The sequence below is a fragment of the Sceloporus occidentalis genome, unplaced genomic scaffold (genome assembly GCF_023333645.1).
Source record: "Sceloporus occidentalis isolate IW3139 unplaced genomic scaffold, rSceOcc1.0.p SCAF_1, whole genome shotgun sequence".
NCBI lineage: Eukaryota > Metazoa > Chordata > Lepidosauria > Squamata > Phrynosomatidae > Sceloporus > Sceloporus occidentalis.
The window spans coordinates 175661942-175680540 of record NW_028316981.1 but is presented as its reverse complement, the minus strand read 5'-3'; the positions used below and the strand labels follow the sequence as shown (position 1 = coordinate 175680540).

The 18599-nt window shown below is 44.1% G+C and overlaps 1 protein-coding gene across 3 annotated transcripts in view; it reads right to left on the bottom strand.

Annotated features, from left to right (window-relative positions):
* The window catches only part of OLFM2 (olfactomedin 2), a 279696-nt gene that overhangs the window by 58088 nt on the left and 203009 nt on the right, over nt 1-18599 (bottom strand). For 2 of the 3 annotated variants that reach the window (XM_089509333.1, XM_089509314.1), the window contains exon 3: nt 12112-12270. In XM_089509333.1, the coding sequence (XP_089365459.1) occupies nt 12112-12270 (159 nt within the window). The remainder of the gene's footprint in view (nt 1-12111; nt 12271-18599) is intronic. The other variant, XM_089509324.1, reaches the window with a different exon arrangement.

Genomic DNA, 18599 nt, shown 5'->3' with positions numbered 1-18599 from the left:
TTCTTATAATAAATAATAATAAAGCTTTTATTTATATACCGCACCTTCCATAGATCAGGGCGGTTTACATAAAATTACAATACACGTACAATGGTTAAAAACAGCACCATACAATATACAAAAATAAAATTAAAATAAAACCAGCTAAAGCCCCAGTAGCCCATCCTCATAGCCACGGAAGAGGAGGGAGGTCCACAGGATTTTTTATGCGGGGAATGCTAGCTGGAAGAAAAAGGTTTTCAACTCCCTTTTAAATTGGGCCAGGGAGGTAATCGAGCGGAGCTCGACGGGCAGCGTGTTCCAAAGGGCCGGGGCGGCGATGGAAAATGTCCGCTTTGCGACGGAAGTAAGCCTAGCCCCAGGCACCTTCAGTAATAGCTGCCCGGATGTTCTGAGGGTGCGGGACGGAATATATGGGGAGAGGCGGTCCTTCAAGTATCCTGGACCCAAGCCATTTAGGGCTTTATAGGTAATCACCAACGCCTTATATTGGGCCCGGAAACAGATAGGCAGCCAGTGAAGATCTTTCAGCACCGGTGTTATATGGCTGGTCCTGGAAGTACCAGTGACCAGCCTGGCTGCCATATTTTGCACCATCTGTAGTTTCCGGGTTTGGTATAAGGGTTGCCCCATGTAGAGTACATTGCAGAAGTCCAATCTCGAGGTTACCAGAGCATGTACAACGGTTTCTAGGTCCCTCTGGGCCAGGTATGGGCGCAGCTGGCGAATAAGCCGCAGCTGATAACAGGTGTTCTTGACCGTCGCATTCACCTGAGCAGTCAGGTGAAGCGACGAATCAAGAAGCACCCCCAGACTGCGCACGGAGTCCTTCACAGGGAGCGTGACCCCGTTCAGGACAGGTGGAACCACCGCCATTCCTGGACCAGGAGAACCTATCACTAGTACCTCCGTTTTCTCTGGATTCAGCTTGAGTCGGTTTTCCCTCATCCAGCCCATTACTGACTCTAGACAGGCCACGAGAGGAGAGACGCCATCCCCAGTCACTGCATCAGTCGGAGACATAGAGAAAATGATTTGGGTGTCATCAGCGTACTGATAACCCCGCGCCCCATGTCTCCGGATGATCTCTCCCAGCGGTTTCATGTAAATGTTAAATAGCATGGGAGACAGAATGGCTCCTTGAGGGACCCCAGTTTTAAGGGGCCTCTCATCGGAGCACACGTCTCCCAGCTGCACCATCTGGGACCTCCCAGAGAGGTAGGACCGGAACCACTGGAGCGCAGTGCCCCCGATTCCCACCTCTGCCAGGCGTCCCAGAAGGATACCATGGTCTATGGTATCGAAAGCCGCTGAGATGTCCAAGAGCACCAACAGGGACACGCTTCCCCTGTCGATGCCCAGACGGAGATCATCGACCAAGGCGACCATGGCCGTCTCAACCCCGTAACCCGTCCGGAAGCCAGTTTGAAATGGGTCCAGATAATCCGTTTCATCCAAGATCGCCTGAAGTTGGATTGCAACCGCCCTCTCGATCACCTTTCCCAAAAATGGCAGCAGCGAAACTGGCCAATAATTATTATGAACCAGGGGGTCGAGGGAGGGCTTTTTTAAGATAGGTTTTATGATGGCCAATTTAAGTTCTGATGGAAATTGGCCCTCCCTCAAAGATGTATTAATAATCCGGCGTAACAACAAGGTTACCGCCGGTCCCCCCTGGGCCGCAAGCCACGAGGGACAGGGATCGAGAGAGCAGGTTGTCTTCCGGACACTTCGGAGGATCTTGTCCACATCATCGGTACTTACCAACTCAAACTGATCCAGTTTAATAAAGTCCACGGAGGCTCTGGATACCTCTACTCTAGGTTCTGCTTGAATGTCGGCATCAAGACCTTCGCTTATCCGAGAGGTTTTATCCGCAAAGAAGTCATTAAATCGGTCACAGCAGGCCTTAGAAGGTTCAAGGATCTGGTTCAGGGCGGGAGGGAGCTGAGTTAGCTCCCTAACCACCCTGAACAACTCTGCCGGACGCGACTCTGCGGACGCAATACGAGCACCATAGAACGAATTCTTTGCTGCTCGTATTGCCTCTCCGTAGTCCTCTAACAGTTGGTCTAGGAGAGCCTTGTCGTCTAAGCGAAGGTGTTTCCGCCAACGGTACTCTAGCCATCGCAGTTCCCGCTTCCTTGCCCGGAGATCTTCCGTGTACCAGGGCTTACATTTGGAAGCGGGCCTGAGAGGGCGCTTGGGAGCGATGCTGTGTATAGCCCTCGAAAGACCGGTATTCCAAATACCAGTCAGGGCATCAACAGAATCGCCGTCACTTCCAACCATGAACCTCTCTAAGGCTTCTTGGAACCTCTCAGGTTCCATCAGCCTTCGAGGGTGGACCATCCGAATAGGTCCACCACCCCTGGGAGGGATCTGGGTAGAGACCTTGATTTTTGCCTCCACCAGGAAGTGATCCGTCCATGACAAGGGGGAAATATTAATTATTTCCGCCCACGGATTTTCCGCATCCGAACAGAAGACCAAATCAAGAGTATTACCCGCACAATGCGTAGGACCCTCTATCAGCTGGGACAGGCCCATGGCCGCCATGGTGTCCATGAATTCGCGAGCTGCACCGGGTGGAACATAGCTGGCCGTGAGGGAGATGTTGAAGTCACCCAGGACAAGTAGCCTGGGTGTCTCCAGCATCAGCTCCGCGACCAGCTGTGTCAGCTCGTTAAGGGAGTCCGTTAGCGCACGGGGTGGCCGATACACCAACAGAATCCCCAGACTGTCCCTAGCATTTAGGGTCAGGTAAATACACTCGATATAGGACGTCTGTCGGATGTGGTTCCTGGTGAGGGACAAGGTGTTCCTATGTATCAAGGCCACACACACCCCCCGCCCACCTAACCTGGGCTGGTCCTTCACCGAGAACCCGGCAGGCAGGGCCTGAGCCCACACAGCATCCCCTTCAGGCCCAAGCCAGGTCTCGGTAATGCAAGCCAGGTCGCATTTTCTGTCCTCCACCAGGTCGTGGAGGATGTGGGTCTTGGTATTAATCGACCTGGCATTGCACAGGAGCAGCGACAGGGTTTGTGGCACGGTTGGAGTGACCCTCAGGTCCCTTTGGTTGGGAGAGGGACAGGAAGGGGAGATAGATATGATGGCATCTGTTTAAAAATAAAGCATGTTCACGAATAGTTAAACCAGTAGGATATTCTGAAAATTGAGTGATGGATGATGAGGTGGATGGTAACTCTCCTTCTTCCTTCTCCATAAGGATTTGTAATGATCTGAGCAATGCTTGCTTGGTCATTGTCCCAATACCCTGAACTCCTTTGTTCAGCTCTTCAGTGTCACCAGAAGCCAACGCTCACTTTATTAACTTCTTCTTGCTGTCCCCCTATTTCCCACCAGGGGTCTCCAGGCCCTACTCCTGATTCATTGACTGCACTGCCTAGCAGTCCCCAGGGCCCACCACCTGCATAGCTGTGATTAAAACCAGCCAAGCCGTTTGGTGATGACATTTAATCAATGTCTCGTCTTCTACAGCTGTCAGGTTCGAGGCTGCACTCCTCACAAGCCTACATCTTCTTTGGCTACATTTCACAGTGGGGAGAGGTGCCAAATCCAGATGCAACAAGCAGCTTTTTCACTCTTTTTTCTGGCATAATTTAATAACCTTTGGAAATTCTCCAGATCTCTCCTGTTTCCATAATTCAGAGTGGGACATACTCTATGCCACTCAAAGAGCTACCTGAACCCAAATAAACCTGCTTGGTGGGTGGGGGGGCATTTTTCTTATCCCTAGTATGCCCAGTACCATTGCAAATAACACTTTACTCTAAATATGACTTCCTGCTCATTGATCTAGAGCAGTGGTGTGAACCTCTGGCTTATGGGTGGATATGGCAGTGGAATGGGGTGGTGGTGGTTTGTTTGGCCCACCAACCTCTTCCTGGGCTCTGGTACCACCAAGTTTCAACTGAGCTGTAATTGAGGTACAATCAATCAATTCAGTGCAGTGGAAGGATCACAGGAATTCCTCACTTGTTGTGGGCTTGGGGTACTGCCCCCATTCTACTTCCATAGGGCAGAAAGCACACCATGGTTTGGTCTACATGAAATCCTATCATCTGTCACTCCTCCCAGTGGGTATGCTGGGTGTGATTGGTTGATCAGTCAGACAGGTCATCCAATGCCTGGAATTGTTGTTCTATGCCACACTTAGGCACTTCAACTGTCACCAATACATTTCTGGCAATTTTTTACTCCAGCAAAGTGTGTGCGCTGTTTACTTTTACTGTGATGATAGTACTCCCTCACTATTTAATGAGGATGCCCACTGTAAGTATACCAAAAGTTACAGTTATACCACAGAAGGAGTGAAATCCCTCACTAAAGCCTTATCTGCACTAGCCCAAGAGTATCCTAGCCCTGGAGCTGTTCCGACCTACTCCTGCAACCTGGCCCTCTGTTCCTGTGCCATGGCAACTGTCTGCATGGGTGTCCCACTGAGATGTGGATTGCTTGCTTGTGAGGTCAGAAAGAACTCATAGATGAACATAAGGCTGGGTGCCTCATTCTGACCTCAGAATGGGTGACCCCCCTGCAGTGGCAGTGGACATGTCAGGTAGCTCAGCAGGATGTCTGGGCAAACTGCCATTGTGGTGTGGGAACAGAGGACTCCAGATCTTCATGGAAGATCTGGAGCAACAGGTAGTTTTGTCAAATGACTGTAAGGCTGTAATGGTTTTTAAAAAACTTACCTGTTGCTCTGGATCAGTGATTCCCAAACTTTGGTCCTGCAGATGTTTTAGACTTCAACTCCCAGAAGCCCCAGCCAGCTTGGCCAACAGTCAGGAATTCTGGGAGCTGAAGTCCCAAACAGCTGCAGGACCAGAGTTTGGGAAATGCTGCTCTGGATCTTCCACAAAGATCTGGTGTCCTCTATTCCTGCACCATGGTGGCTGTCTGCATAGGCATTGCAAAGCTGTAATGGAGCCAGTGTATTGTAGTGGCTTGACCACTGGACTACAATTCTGTAGACCAGGGTTCAAAACCTGGCTTGGCCATGGAAGCTCACTTGGTGACCTCGGGCAAGTCATACTCTTGAGCCTCAAAGCGTCAATGGCAAAACCCATCTAGAGAAACATGCCAAGCAACGCCCATGATAGGTCCATTCTAGGGTCACCATGAGTTGGAAATTACCTGAAGGAATACAACAACAACAACAACAACAACAACAACAACAACAACAGCTATTATACCCCAGTTCTGGTGCAGAACATGCTAGATGTCGTCTGAACTCCCCACACCAGAACTGGGGTTTGGGATGTGCAGTGTCCTAACAGGACAACAACATAATGAGGGGTGAACGGGCCTTTTGACCCACACAGACAAGGCCAAAGTTACAATCAAGTTGTAATGCAATGAATTACTTACTGGAAAAGGGAATTAATTGCAAGTAATTAGTAATTTATTGACTGGTTACCTCCAAATTCTGGCAAGTAATCAGAGGTTGAGGGTTTCTAGCCAAAGTCTTGCATTATTTCAAGTGATCTGAGACTTCATGGCCTCATCATACATGTCTCCTGGGACAAAGAGATGACCTGACTGTACTAGAAGCCCAGGAGATCACAAAGGAATCTGCATACTATAAAGCCCTCTTTCATGTCCCATCACTTGGGAAAACACATTGTGGCAGGAAATAAGAGTGGGACTTTTCTGCAGTGGCATCCCAGTTGTCAAATTCCCACCTTCGATTGGTGCCAACACCAGAATCATTTTGGTGCCAAGTTAAAGACAGGCTTTTTACTAAAGCCTTTAAGTGAAACTGATTTTTTTTAAAGCTTCATATGTTTTATAGTTATATCATTCAAGATTGTTTTAACTGATTTTAAACTGTTTTTGAAATGAAACATTATTTAATACGTTTTTACTTTTAAAATTTTTTTGTAATTATTTATTGTTTAAACTGTAAGCCACCCAGCAGTCTTCAGAGAAAGGGTGAGAGATAAATATAGGAAGGAAGGAAGGAAGGAAGGAAGGAAGGAAGGAAGGAAGGAAACTAGGTGATGACATCACAAAGAAACAGTCATGTTGCACCAAGACTAGCTAGAGGAGGAGCAGCTTGGGAAATTCTAATGAGTGCAATGTATTGTCAAGTACTACTTTTTCTACTCTGACCAGCAGCAGCTCCCCAGCAGAAGTGCTCCCCACCACTTAATCTTTGATTCCCTTAAGAATGGAGAAAGTTGAACCTGAAACAGTGGCATCACTAGGTGTGGTAACTCATGGTGTCGCACCTCCATACCACATCATACAGAATCCTTAGTAATGTTTTTACATGTACATAGTTTCATGTGGTTAAAAATTTAAATATATATTCTTAAAAAATCCATAAGGCCTTTCCTTTCTCCTCCCACTGAATCTCACCTCACTCTCACCAATATTTCTGCTGAGCTCCAGCATTTTAAATGGATGCAAGTGAATGCCACAGCCTGTTTCTTCTAAAATGCAGATGTTTGGGGAGTAGTGGTTACCCCCCTCTTTGGGTGGCACTCGGTGCAGCTCACACCCCCAGTACCCCCTTGTGATATCCCTGACCTGGAACCTCCTGCATGAAAGATGCATACTCTTTCTTAAAAAGTATATGTGTATCATGTTTTTGCATTTTGGTCTGGGAAAATCCCCTTCAGTATTTTTAAACTACAGAATCAGATGGTAGCCAACAACTTAGACGGTTTTATGGGTGGGAAGGCACAGAAAAACTCACCGAGGATAATACAATCAATGGTGACTGATCTGTAGATTCCATCTATAGGATAAGAAGCGGTGAGGTTCTGAATGTTAGTCACTTTGGCACAACACTGGGTTAGTGCTATTGGCTTTAGGTCCTGCTTGAGACCTTCCCATGGGCATCTGATTGGCCACTGTGGAGAAAGGACCATGGACTAAAGTGATCCTATGCTTAGATATCTTAGATTCATGGATTTCATGTCCCCCACCCTATTCCTTCTGAAGGTTCTTGGGTTTTCTTGTCCTTCACCCTCTTCCTTCTGAAGGTTCTTAAGTTTTATTTTTCTCAACCCTTTTCCTTCTCAAATGAGCTTTTAGGGAATTGTTTAAAGAGATTTAAGAAGCAAGGGCTGCTTCATTAATTCTGTGAAAGAAATCTAAACCTTTACTGGAAAACATCCCTTTTTGTTGTTTTTTTGATGCACACCCCTCATGATAATTTTTAAAATGAAGGCCATGGATTTTGCTAGATACTTGGCAAGAAGGTACAGACAACAAACACTTATCAGTAAGCGACAAATACTATCATTTTCAAATCACTCAATAATCAGATGAGGGAGGAAATGACCTCTCATTTGCCATTCACTAAATGCTTTCCAAATCACTCTTAGTGAAACAGACCTCCACTTCTTATAATGATCAGCATGCTCCATTCTCAAATAGTTCTCACAGTTGGTTGACATTCTTCCTACAGACTGATTTTTTTCTTTCTTTCTTGATGATAAATGTCACCACATGCAAATCTAGCAATTTTATGCAGATGCAATTGATTAATCAATCACCTCAAACTCATACAATGACAGCCCTAACTGGTATCGATTGCATAGTTTGATTAGCAATTCATTCCTTTTTCCAATTTGCTCAGTATTCAGAATGATTTCTCTCTCTCCAGGTAACGACTTGAGTACCGAGATGGATGTGATCAAATAGAGCTCCTGTTTAAGTTACAGGGGAGATCTTTTCTTTGTCAGCTCCTTCATCCCCGAAATCATCATAAATTTGATCAGACTAAAGGAAATGACAGTATTTACCATTGTTGTTGCTATGACCTGGCCCCAACGTGGCAAGCTGCAGAGAAAATATGCTCTTCCCTATACAATTTATCCTGAAAGAAACCATGCCCCACTTCTCAAATTGTTGCTTATTTTCGGCAGGAATCAGGCTTATATAACACTGTAAGTATTTTCATAGTGTGGTGGCCATTGAAAGAGTCATCCCTGTGTTTTCTCCTTCTCTGGTACCATCTAGGAAACTATGCACATGCAATATGGCATCAGCACACATCAGTCAATGAAGTGGCTACTTGTCAAGATACTCCAGAGATATATTACATCTAGGGGTATAGCCATACTGCAGAAATAAAGTAATTTGATACCACCTTAACTGTCATGACTGTATCCTGTACAATCTTGGGATGTGTAGTTGGGTGAAGCACCATAGCTCTCTGGAAGACCAGGCTGAATGCCTCACCAAACTACAAATTCCAGGATTCACAGGATGAAGCCATGACAGTTATGGCTTTATTTCTGCAGTATTGATATATCTGGGTCGCACAAGCAGAAGGGTGTTCTTTGCCTTCAATGAATTTGGGAAATGACATTTTGTGAACTATACTTCCCAGAATCCCCTGGATATACAGGCTGAGGGATTCTTGCAATTTTATTGCTTAAAGGAACTTTTCAAGTATTGTGTTGGCATGTGTTACTAGTGGGCCTCCTAGAAACCTCTGGATGACCACAGTGGACAAAATGATGGACTAGGGAGGCCTTTGGTTTGATCCTCACCATGCTTCCTCTTATGGAGCTTGTGAGCATGGAAAACAATGACCTGTTTTAGCTTGCAAGGCCTTACAAGGGAGAGAAAAGAAGTGGCACGGTGAAACTCCTGCTTTGGACACGTACATAATTCCTCTTCATGCTGAAATTCAAGAGTAAATTACATGCTACGTACAGATAAAAGCAGCTTTAGGACACAGGCTGAGTGAAGAAGTGCAGGGTGTATGCACAATGTGTATGCTTAACTCTTCTTCCACTTCTTTTTTCCTAGTCAAAACCTTCGTCCTCCTCAGCAACATCTCTTCCTGTGGAGTGGTTGCTTGTATGGGGTAGGAAATGCTTCACATTGTGATTTTTTTATCTGGCTCAGTCTAATTGCAGAGGAAAGAAGAGTCAAAGCTATTGACCGAAGGATTTTTTTTCCCTGATCTATTTCCATCCAGGAGCCCTGGTGGCACAGTGATTAAATGCCAGTACTGCAGCCACTTCATCAAAAACCATAAGGTTGTGAGTTCAATCCCAGCCAGGGGCTCAGGGTCGACTCAGACTAGCAACCTTCTGAGGTCATTAAAATGAGTACCCAGCTTGTGTTGGGGGCAGTTAGCTTACAGTTGCAAAGTGCTTAGAGACTGCTTAGTGCAATGATGCTGCTATTGCTATTGCTATCCATTTCTGTCCTACCTTCCCCACAATAAGGGACTCAGGGCAGGATACGTATTTAGCAAAGCCTTCATTAAAATAAAAACACTCCAACCGCAAAGCCCACCATTAGAAGCTTATCACTCGACACTTTTGCACTGCAACTGCACAGCATTAGTTCCATCTGAGAGCCAATTTGGTATAGTGGCTTGAGCACTGGGCTAAAACTTTGAAGACCAGGGTTTGAATCCCTGCTCTGCCATGGAAACCCACTGGGTGACCTTGGGGAAGTCACACACTCTAAGCCTCAGAAGATGGCAATGGCAAACCCACGCTGAAGAAAATTGCTAAGAAACCCCCATGATAGATTCATTTTAGGATTACCATAAGTGGGAAACAAGTTGAAGGTACACAACAAAAACACAAAAAATCCAGTCTTTGACTGGTGCTGTCCCGGGCTGCACCAGTTTTGTGTTATTTCTGAATTGAGTCTTTCCTCACCTGAAATAACCTGTTATAACCCTCTATCCTGTTATGGTTTAGTCCACTTTGGGTGTGACTATCTGATTCTGCTTTGCTGTGATATTGGGAATACAGTGAGTGTGATGTTTCATTGCCCCTTCCTTGGGTATAACCCTAGGATCTCCAGCAGGGAAACTACAGACTATATCTGGTGGTTAGGCTATATGGATACCAGGATTCCCAAGAGTTCTCAGGAGAATGTCTGTACATCTTCTGATCTTTGGCATGTCTTTTTACACTATTTTAATCTAAAAATAAATAAATATGGGGAGTAGTGCAGTAGTGTGATTCAAATCTAATCCTATTAAGAATTAATGCCCTGAGAAAACACAGGGTTCAGGAAAAGTTTGACAAGTAAATAATCCATATTCCTAATCCAGATGAGGAGTAGGGATGTTTCCATAACAGCATCATTACATAATTGCTCAATTACAGTTTCCATTTGTTTTGTTTTTGTTGTTGTTTTAAATATCCCAACTATGGAGTAGGAGGCATAGTAAATAAATTGTATTGTTGCATTTCAAATGAAAAAAGCAAACTCTCTGTAGAAACATAGTGATGGGTGAAAGACTGCTTTGCCATTCTACTACCTTTCTGAGTACAAGAGTAGCAGCTTTCAAATGGAATGACCTGAAACAACAACCGACTAGTGAGATAAACACTATTACAGGGATATGTCGAAGCAACACTGAAAGCCATCTCCACACTGCTCCAAGGTCTTTTTAAAAGAATAATTCTAGGTCCCTCTCCTAAAAGTGACCACCAGCAGAAGAAATTCTCAAAGTCACATAAAACTAGTCTAACCTATGGATGCAACTGGTAATTCATAATACAGTCAGCTTTCTGTAGCCACAGATTTTTTTTTTACCCATAGGTTCAATCATCCATTTCTTGTAAATGTCCTTCCCCCCTCAATTTCCTCCCCCCCCCCCGACCTTGGTTTTGCAATTTTATACAAGGGATACTATTTTACTACCCTGTTATATGTAATGGGACTCAAGCTCCATGAATTTTGAAATTCATGAGGAGTTCTGGAAACAAACCTGAGCAAGATACCAGAACTTAGAAAACTTATTTATCTGGACTACATGTCCCAGAACTCCTCAGAAAGCATAGCCAGTGACCATGCTGACTAAGGCTGCTGCCACACAGCAGAATTAATGCAGTCTGACACCAGTTTGACTGTCATGGCTCCATATGGAATTCTGGGATTTGTAGTTTGTTGTGGCACTATAGCTCTCTGACAGAAAAGGCTAAATATGTCCCTAAACTACAACCCCCCAAAATCCATAGCATTGAGCCATGGCAATTAAGGTGGTGTCAAGCTGCATTCATTCTGTAGTGTAGATGCATCCTAAGAGATTCTGGGAAGTACAATCCAAAAGATAACCTTTCCAAGCTCTGCGTTCTCCCACTTTGCAACCCAGAGGATTTTTTTTTTCTGGAAAGCCCAACACCACTGCTCCAAAATAGCTTGCCTAGAAGTCTCATCTGGCTCTATTCTGTTCCCATTTGCAACTCTTGAGTAAGAATATGTGCTTCCCACCCACGGCCATCCCTTTCCTTTAAGCAGGTACTGTGATGAACATCACCCTATCTTTTCTCATTACCTGCTAACTTCCAAACAGTACCATCAATGATATTATAACTGCTATATAAGATTGTAACTGTAGAATAGCTATATAGTAACTTAATAAGAGAACATGAGAACAAGAGAACATGATAACTACAAGAGACCAGAATTCAAAGACATGGCTGTAATAGTCTGGAAAATGAGTATGCAAAGGGATCATGCAGCACCTTTGGGACTAACTGAAAGAAAGAAGCTGGTAGCATGAGCTTTCATAGACTTCAAGCAGGGACGTAACCAAGGGGGGGGGGGCGATCTTGGGGTCCGGACTTTGTTCCCTCTCAATTTGTGGTCACTGCAAGGAGGCTCACTGTTCATTTAGACACATTTCCTGTAACACCCAAACCAGAATGGAGCAAAACACCATCCCTATTTCTCCTGTATGCTATTTTACCATCTCTGTGTGATGAACAAACCTGTGAAGGTTTAACAATCTAGCATGAAAGATTTTATGCTTTTGGGATGACCATCATGGGATAGATTTGATATTGTATTTATTTGTTATTTGTTTTGAGATTTCTGGCCAACAAGGCTGCTCCTACAATGTATGTATAACATAACCTAACCTAACCTAGCCTAACCTAGCAACATAACTCAATACAGTATCATACATTTGGTATTGTCTAAGCTATATACTATATAATATAGTACTACATGATATTCCAACTACTATACACCTACTATAACAAAGATCATCATTAGGTAAGCTTCTCCCTCACCTAAAAAAAGACATATTACCCCAGAGATGGTGGATTTGTGATGAAGGAAGTAATTGGGTAAGAAAAATGTTACCTGGAAACTTTTGGCATTCAGATTTTTCTGGCTCTCAGTGGCCACTTTCAGCCTGGAGTCCAATCCCTTCATCAGTGACTCAGTATTACGGACATATTGCAAATCCCGATAGGTCCGAAGATCCAGCACCTCCATGGACTGGGAGATGTTTTGCACCTGCTCAAGGGAAAAAGCACACAGAAATTAGACACACTGCTGCCCAAGGGATGGTTTGAATCTAGATCAACAGAGTCACAGTACTGAAGTTAGAGAGATACAGTGGGAGAATTCAGAACATTGGTCCTCTTGGAATTTACACTATTGCATGCTAGTGCTGCAAGAAAACCTTTGATTTTTCAAAGGCATTTTAAACATATTTTTAAATCTCTGATGTTTGTTTTGGACTTTTTTGCCATTTTTAATGTGAGTGGAATTCTAACTATATATGCTGTGATCATTTCCCCAATCCAAAGCCCTCTAGACATTTGGATTATAAACCTCATCACCTCTGTCCATTATGGCTGGACCAAATAGGAATTGTAGTACAAAAGGCACCAAGGTTGGGAAGGCTGTACTCGGTAGTAAACCTCATTAAAAGCACTGAGATACATGTGTTGCTGTAAATATGACTAAAATATAACTGTACGTTTATTTCCCTAATTTTACATACAATGCTGCTGGTTTGTAGCATGCCTTACAGAGCAAGATCCCTGCCCCAAGAAACTCACAGTCTAAAAACTGTCCAAGAGAAGGGAGATACACAAGACCAAACAGTAAAGCAATATGTTGTTGCAGCTGGTGCACACACTTAGAGTAAGGAAGAATCTGTATTACATTAAGGCTGCCTTTATTCGATGCTGTATACTGCGCTATTATTATTTTCATCCTTCATTATTACTGTGTTCTGTAATGATGCCCTTTTTTGGGAAAGTCAAGACAAGCTTTTTTAAAGCAGACCAGTGAAAATACATGCATACACATGGGGTTCATAGGAACTCATGGAGAAGATAACCCCACCATAACCTCCCCCCACAACAATCTTCTGTCCTCCTCTGCATCACAATACATTCATTCTTCTCCTAGTGGGCAAGAAATCTTCAGGGAGGACACTGCAGTATTCTGTGACTCTGCAGCTATGAGACGTGGTGCTTGGCTTTTGCAGAGTTCACTTACCCAGCTCACTCTCCCACCTTGATAGATTCAGGATGGGAACTTGGGATAGTCTCTTTTATTAAATCACAACACCCAGAATCCTCCAGCTAGCATAGGACATGACTGCGGGGATTCTGGAAACTGTAGCACACAAAAAGGTAATTTCATCCAAGTGATGGGTGAGCTTATTTTCCCCTCTGCACTCCTAAGAATTTTGTTAGTACAGAGGCTTACCTTGGGGGCAGGAAATGAGCATAGCACCAAGGTGCCTCCATCCATGGTAGGGACTGGAATGTTTTTCAGACTCTCCACATTGTGGGTTCAGAACTTAGGCTGTGTTTGCACTGCAGGTATAATCCAGGTTGCCACCACTTTAACTGCCATAGCACAATGCTATGGAATCATGGGATTTGTAGTTTGTTGTGGCACTAGAGCTCTCTGGCAGAGAAAACTAAATGTCTCACAAAACTACAGTGCCCAAGATTCCATGGCATTTAGTCATGGCAGTTAAAGTGGTGGCAACCTGGATTATTCCTGCAGTGTAGGTGCAAAAGGGCAGAGATGGGGAGAATGTGCCACTTTGGACCTTGAACTCACTGTAGAGGCCTTACTCTGGGTGGGGTGGGGGTGGGGGTGGGGGGTGGAGGAAAGGAAGCCATGCCCTGAATATGTCTGTCCTCATATACAGCAGTTGGGGTGTGTGCTTTACTTAGAGCACCAGCCATTTGGAGAAACTATTTGGCTATCTCTGTCTTTAAAAGAAACCACTTCACCACTGGATCATATTTTTCTGTCCTGTGAGTCCACAAGGCTGCATCTAAAGTTGGACCGGGGAAAGTGTGACTTTCTAGATATGACTGGACTCCATTTCTCATCAGCTCTAGCTAGCAGAGTCAATTAGAAAAGCGAATGCGAATCATAGTTCAGCAAAATGTGGATTATAGTCCATCAAAAAGAGGCAGACCAAGAGAATGTGTGTACATGAAAGGTGAGATGATGAGTGCCCGTTGAGCCATGTATTCCCAGACACACACACCCTCGCTATCATTTTACAGACTGGGTGCTTGGTTCGGCAGATACACTGTGAAGTCTTTTCTGCTAAGAGCTGAATTGGAACCTGCAGTCTGCAGCACCAGCTGGAATTCAAGCTTCCATCCCCTGCTTTGCACCCATGAAATATGGATGATAATGTAATCAGACTGAGCTGAATACTGATTAGACTCTGGCAGAAGAGAAGGGGGGAAGAGGGAGCCACCTGCTTGTCTTTTAAAGGTGCTGGAACGATGAAAGCACCCCACTTTCAACAACGTGACTCTTGAAGGGAACATTTAATCCCATGCTAGGATCACAAAATCCTAGTAGCCACGCTGGCATGCAAATATGCCTTATTGTTCAACCAACTCTACTGACAAGGAAATGGTAGCAATGGGGCTGCAGGATCAAACTAGACTAGAAGTGTGTGGTTGCCATCTAAAGCATCCAGTCTCCATCTTATTTCTCCTTTTGTGGCATCAAACATCATTTACATCTTGTTCTGATGTCACAAACAATCTGTCTTTCCCTGACTCCTTGCTCCACACCAGGGATATGGACATAATGAGATGGATCAGTTCTGCTACCAACCTAAGAAAGGCCCCCAGAACAGAATTGCAGCTCCCATCTTTCCTGATCATGGATGGAGTAGGTTGGCTAGGCATGCTGGGGACTGCAATCCAACATTTGGGGGATCACTTTTCATGCCTTTAGAAAGACCGTATATAATTAAGACTTTCTGAGTCAGGAATCTAAATGCTTGGTGGCTGTTCTTAATAGCAGTTAGCAGCAGTTTAGGGTGACATTAAGTTCCGCAAGCTTCTGACATTATCTCCAATCAATGATCAGAGATACAAGATAAAGTATTCATTGGCAGGGGAAATGCTGCATGGAACTGAGCTCTGCTTTGCAGCTGGTAAAATTGCTGTACCGATGCTTCTTCCTGACTACAAATGCCTAACATTGTTCCACATTCCTCAGTCTACTCTCTTGCTCTAGTCTGAGTGAGCTAAACTCTTGGCAGCTTTGACAATGTCTGTTGGATAGTGAGTTCATTCCAGGTTTCAATCCAAAGGAGCTATCCAAAGTGCTGAATCCCACCCTCAATTCTAGACTAAACCCACAAACATCATCAGCTTCCACAAATCTCAAAGAAACAAAACGTCCTAAAAGTGATGACAAGAATGCAGAGCAAGAAGAGAAAGTCCCATTGCTTTCAAACAGAACTGAAGAGTGACCAGTTTTCTTTGGACTGGCACCAGGAAATCATCTCTAGCTGACCTTGGAGATGCTGACTGTATAGATTTGGCACTGAAAATATCTCCAAAATAAAGGAGTAATCTCTGTGGCCCATACTGACCTTCTGGCCAGTGTGGTGTGTCATCAATACACTTCCTTGAACCACTGACAAGTGTCTTTTTCTTTTTCTTTATTTCTTTCTTTTGGCATGCAACTTCAGAGCATGTCCAAGCTTTGCAGCTGCTTTGGTTAGGGAACCAGCCAAAAGCGCTGATTGTTCTGCCAAAGAGGCGAAGCCTTATAATGGCAAGGCAGATGAGACACCTTCCACTTGGAGGGCTGCCAAGGTATTTATGTTTTGTCAATTTAGTTTTTCATTACCAGAGGGTAATCTCATCAGTGGGTCTTTGCCAAAAATCCAAGGAAATTGGATCCTAAAACATGTTGCACTAATAGAGGCACCAGCTGTGTGCACGTAAGCTTCTGAATTCGCTCCACACTTGTCAATGGACTCAATAGTTAGCTATCCCCATCCTCTGTATCAGGGGAGAACAACTTCTCCAGTCTGTTGGACTCACTAGAACTCCCCAACCACTTATAGGAATGGTCTAAACTTCTGTTAATATCCGCACCATCATTGCTGTAGTAGTCATGGAAATTTGGTGGCTTTATACAGTATCAGAATGCTCTCCCCACTACCATAGAAGAGAGGTGCAGAAGATGTAGCTTGCAAGCAACATGTGACTCCCAGCCCCTTTTCTGTAGCCCTTCAAGATCCCTAGGTTCCCCTAACTACCTCCTTTCCTGAACCAAGTTAGCCTTGAAGACTGGCAAGGTAGAATATCTCTTTCCTTTATGGGAAGAAAGTTAACTTCAAGAAAATGTAAGTTTGGAATTACTATTGCTGGGAGAGGTTGTCTGGAGTTTTGGAATAAGGTGTCACCTGTATGCGGATGATACTGTGTTAAACCAGTGCCTGACAGCTGTAATGGACTGGATGAAAGCAAGCAGATTGAAACTTAATCCAGAGAAGAGACAGGCCAGTGAAAAGACAGATCTGGGAATAGGTATTCATCCTGTGATGGGGTTGCACTCCTTCTGAAAACACAGGTTCACAGTGTGGGGATACTCCTGGATTCAGCTCTGAGTCTGGAGGCCCAGGTTTCAGCAGTGACCAGGAGTGCTTATGCACAGTTAAAACTAGAGCACCAAATTTCCCCATTCTTGGAGAAGTCATATTTGGCCATGATACATGCCTTGGTTACATCCCGTTTGGATTACTGTAATGCGCTCTACATGGAGCTGCTTTTGAAAAATACTCAGAATCTTCAGCTGGCTCAAAGAGCTGCAGCCAGCTTGTTAACTGGAGCTGGCTGCAGGGAGCACACAACTCCCTTGTTGTAACAGCTCCATTGGCTGCTAGTCTGTTTCCAGGCACAATTCAAAGCCCTATATGGCTTGGGTTTAGTTATTTGAAGGATCATATCTCCCATTACAATCACGTTAGAACACCGAGATCATCAGGAGTGGTCCTTCTCTATGGCCCACTGCCCTCTCAAACTTGTTTGGTGGGAACAAGAGAGAGGGCCTCCTTGGTGGCTGCTCCCAGGCTCTAGAACTCCTTCCCTCCTTAGGGAGTCCAGGAGGGTCCTCTCCTTTCAACAGCTGGTAAAAACTTTGTGTCATCAGGCTTTTTCAGACTGATGAGGGTTGGGCTTTTAAATGCTTGTGTAATTCAGATTTTAAGGTTTGCACAGTGGTATTTAATACATTTTAATTTTTAATTGTAATGTTTTTAACTTGTTAGAATTGTTTGTTTTTTAAACTTTGTATCTACATTTTAATGCTTTTGTACTGTTTTAAATTTGTTGTTAGTCACTTTAAGTCCCTATAGCGGCAGAAAGGGGAGGAAAATGATGTATCTGCCTAGTCATATTTTTATTTTATATACTTTCTCTCTCCTTTTTCTTTTCTTTGTAATCACACAAAAGCCCAATATTAAAAAAGAAAGAAAGAAAGAAGAGAAGATGGAAAAGGGCTGATTTATTTTTTACTGCAGTACTGAATTTTGGTAGCATCATTGTGCCATAGTAGCCACTAGTGGCAACAAAATGGCAGGGGGGGGGGCAGAGGCTGTGTGCTGCCCAAGCTATGCTCTATGATGATCAAAATTCAATTTGATACTCTCCAGATGGTTTGGATGACAATTTCCAAAATTTCTGACCATTGTCAATGTTGGTTGGGACCAATGGGAGATGAAGTCCCTGGAAGGTACTAAGTGTGGGAGGCCTGCTGTAATTCCATACCTTCAGCTGGTACAGGTTAAAGAAGATGACTACATTTCTTGGATCCCAAATAATCCAGGTCCTTATTCCTCACAAGCATCCTTTTTTCTCTCATCTCATCACATGCTGCAGCACAATGTCCATAGCCCCAGGTTAAGAGTTACTGCGTGAATATATTTGCAAATGCAATTTGCTTGCTCAATGGTTCGCCTGGCACGTCAGCCAACTGTACCACTTCCAGCTGAATAAACAGGAGACTTAGTTGCGGCAGACAAAGCATAGACTGCCACTTCTGAGTGGTGCACCTAGGAGGCCTGGCATCCACTTCATGCACAGTTTTGTCAAAACAGTTGTGAGTTAAGAGATATACTCCAGCAATGGCCTTAAGCCTCTAAAACACCAATCCTACATATGATTAACTGGGAGAAAATGCTAATGAACGTAGTGGATTTACCTCATTGTAGAAACATATAGGCTTGAACCATTATTCTTGTAAAGACACTTTACCTATCTTGTATTGCACTCAATATTTCTCAGTTAAGTCATAGTTCTCTTTTTCCATAACTTGAAAATGTAATTTTGTTGGACTTTAGTTGCCAGAATCCACATCCATCCCATGGCCAAGCTATCTTGGGAGGGATTCTGGGAGCTGCATTCCAAAAAGTAATGTTTTGATGCTCAAGTTTGTAAAATATGACACTTTTTAATGCAAATATAAAATACAGCAAAGGTACGCCTTTTACATAGATACCAAGATGAAGCCCGAGTCTTTAATTCCATACTGTACATGTATTTTCCTCC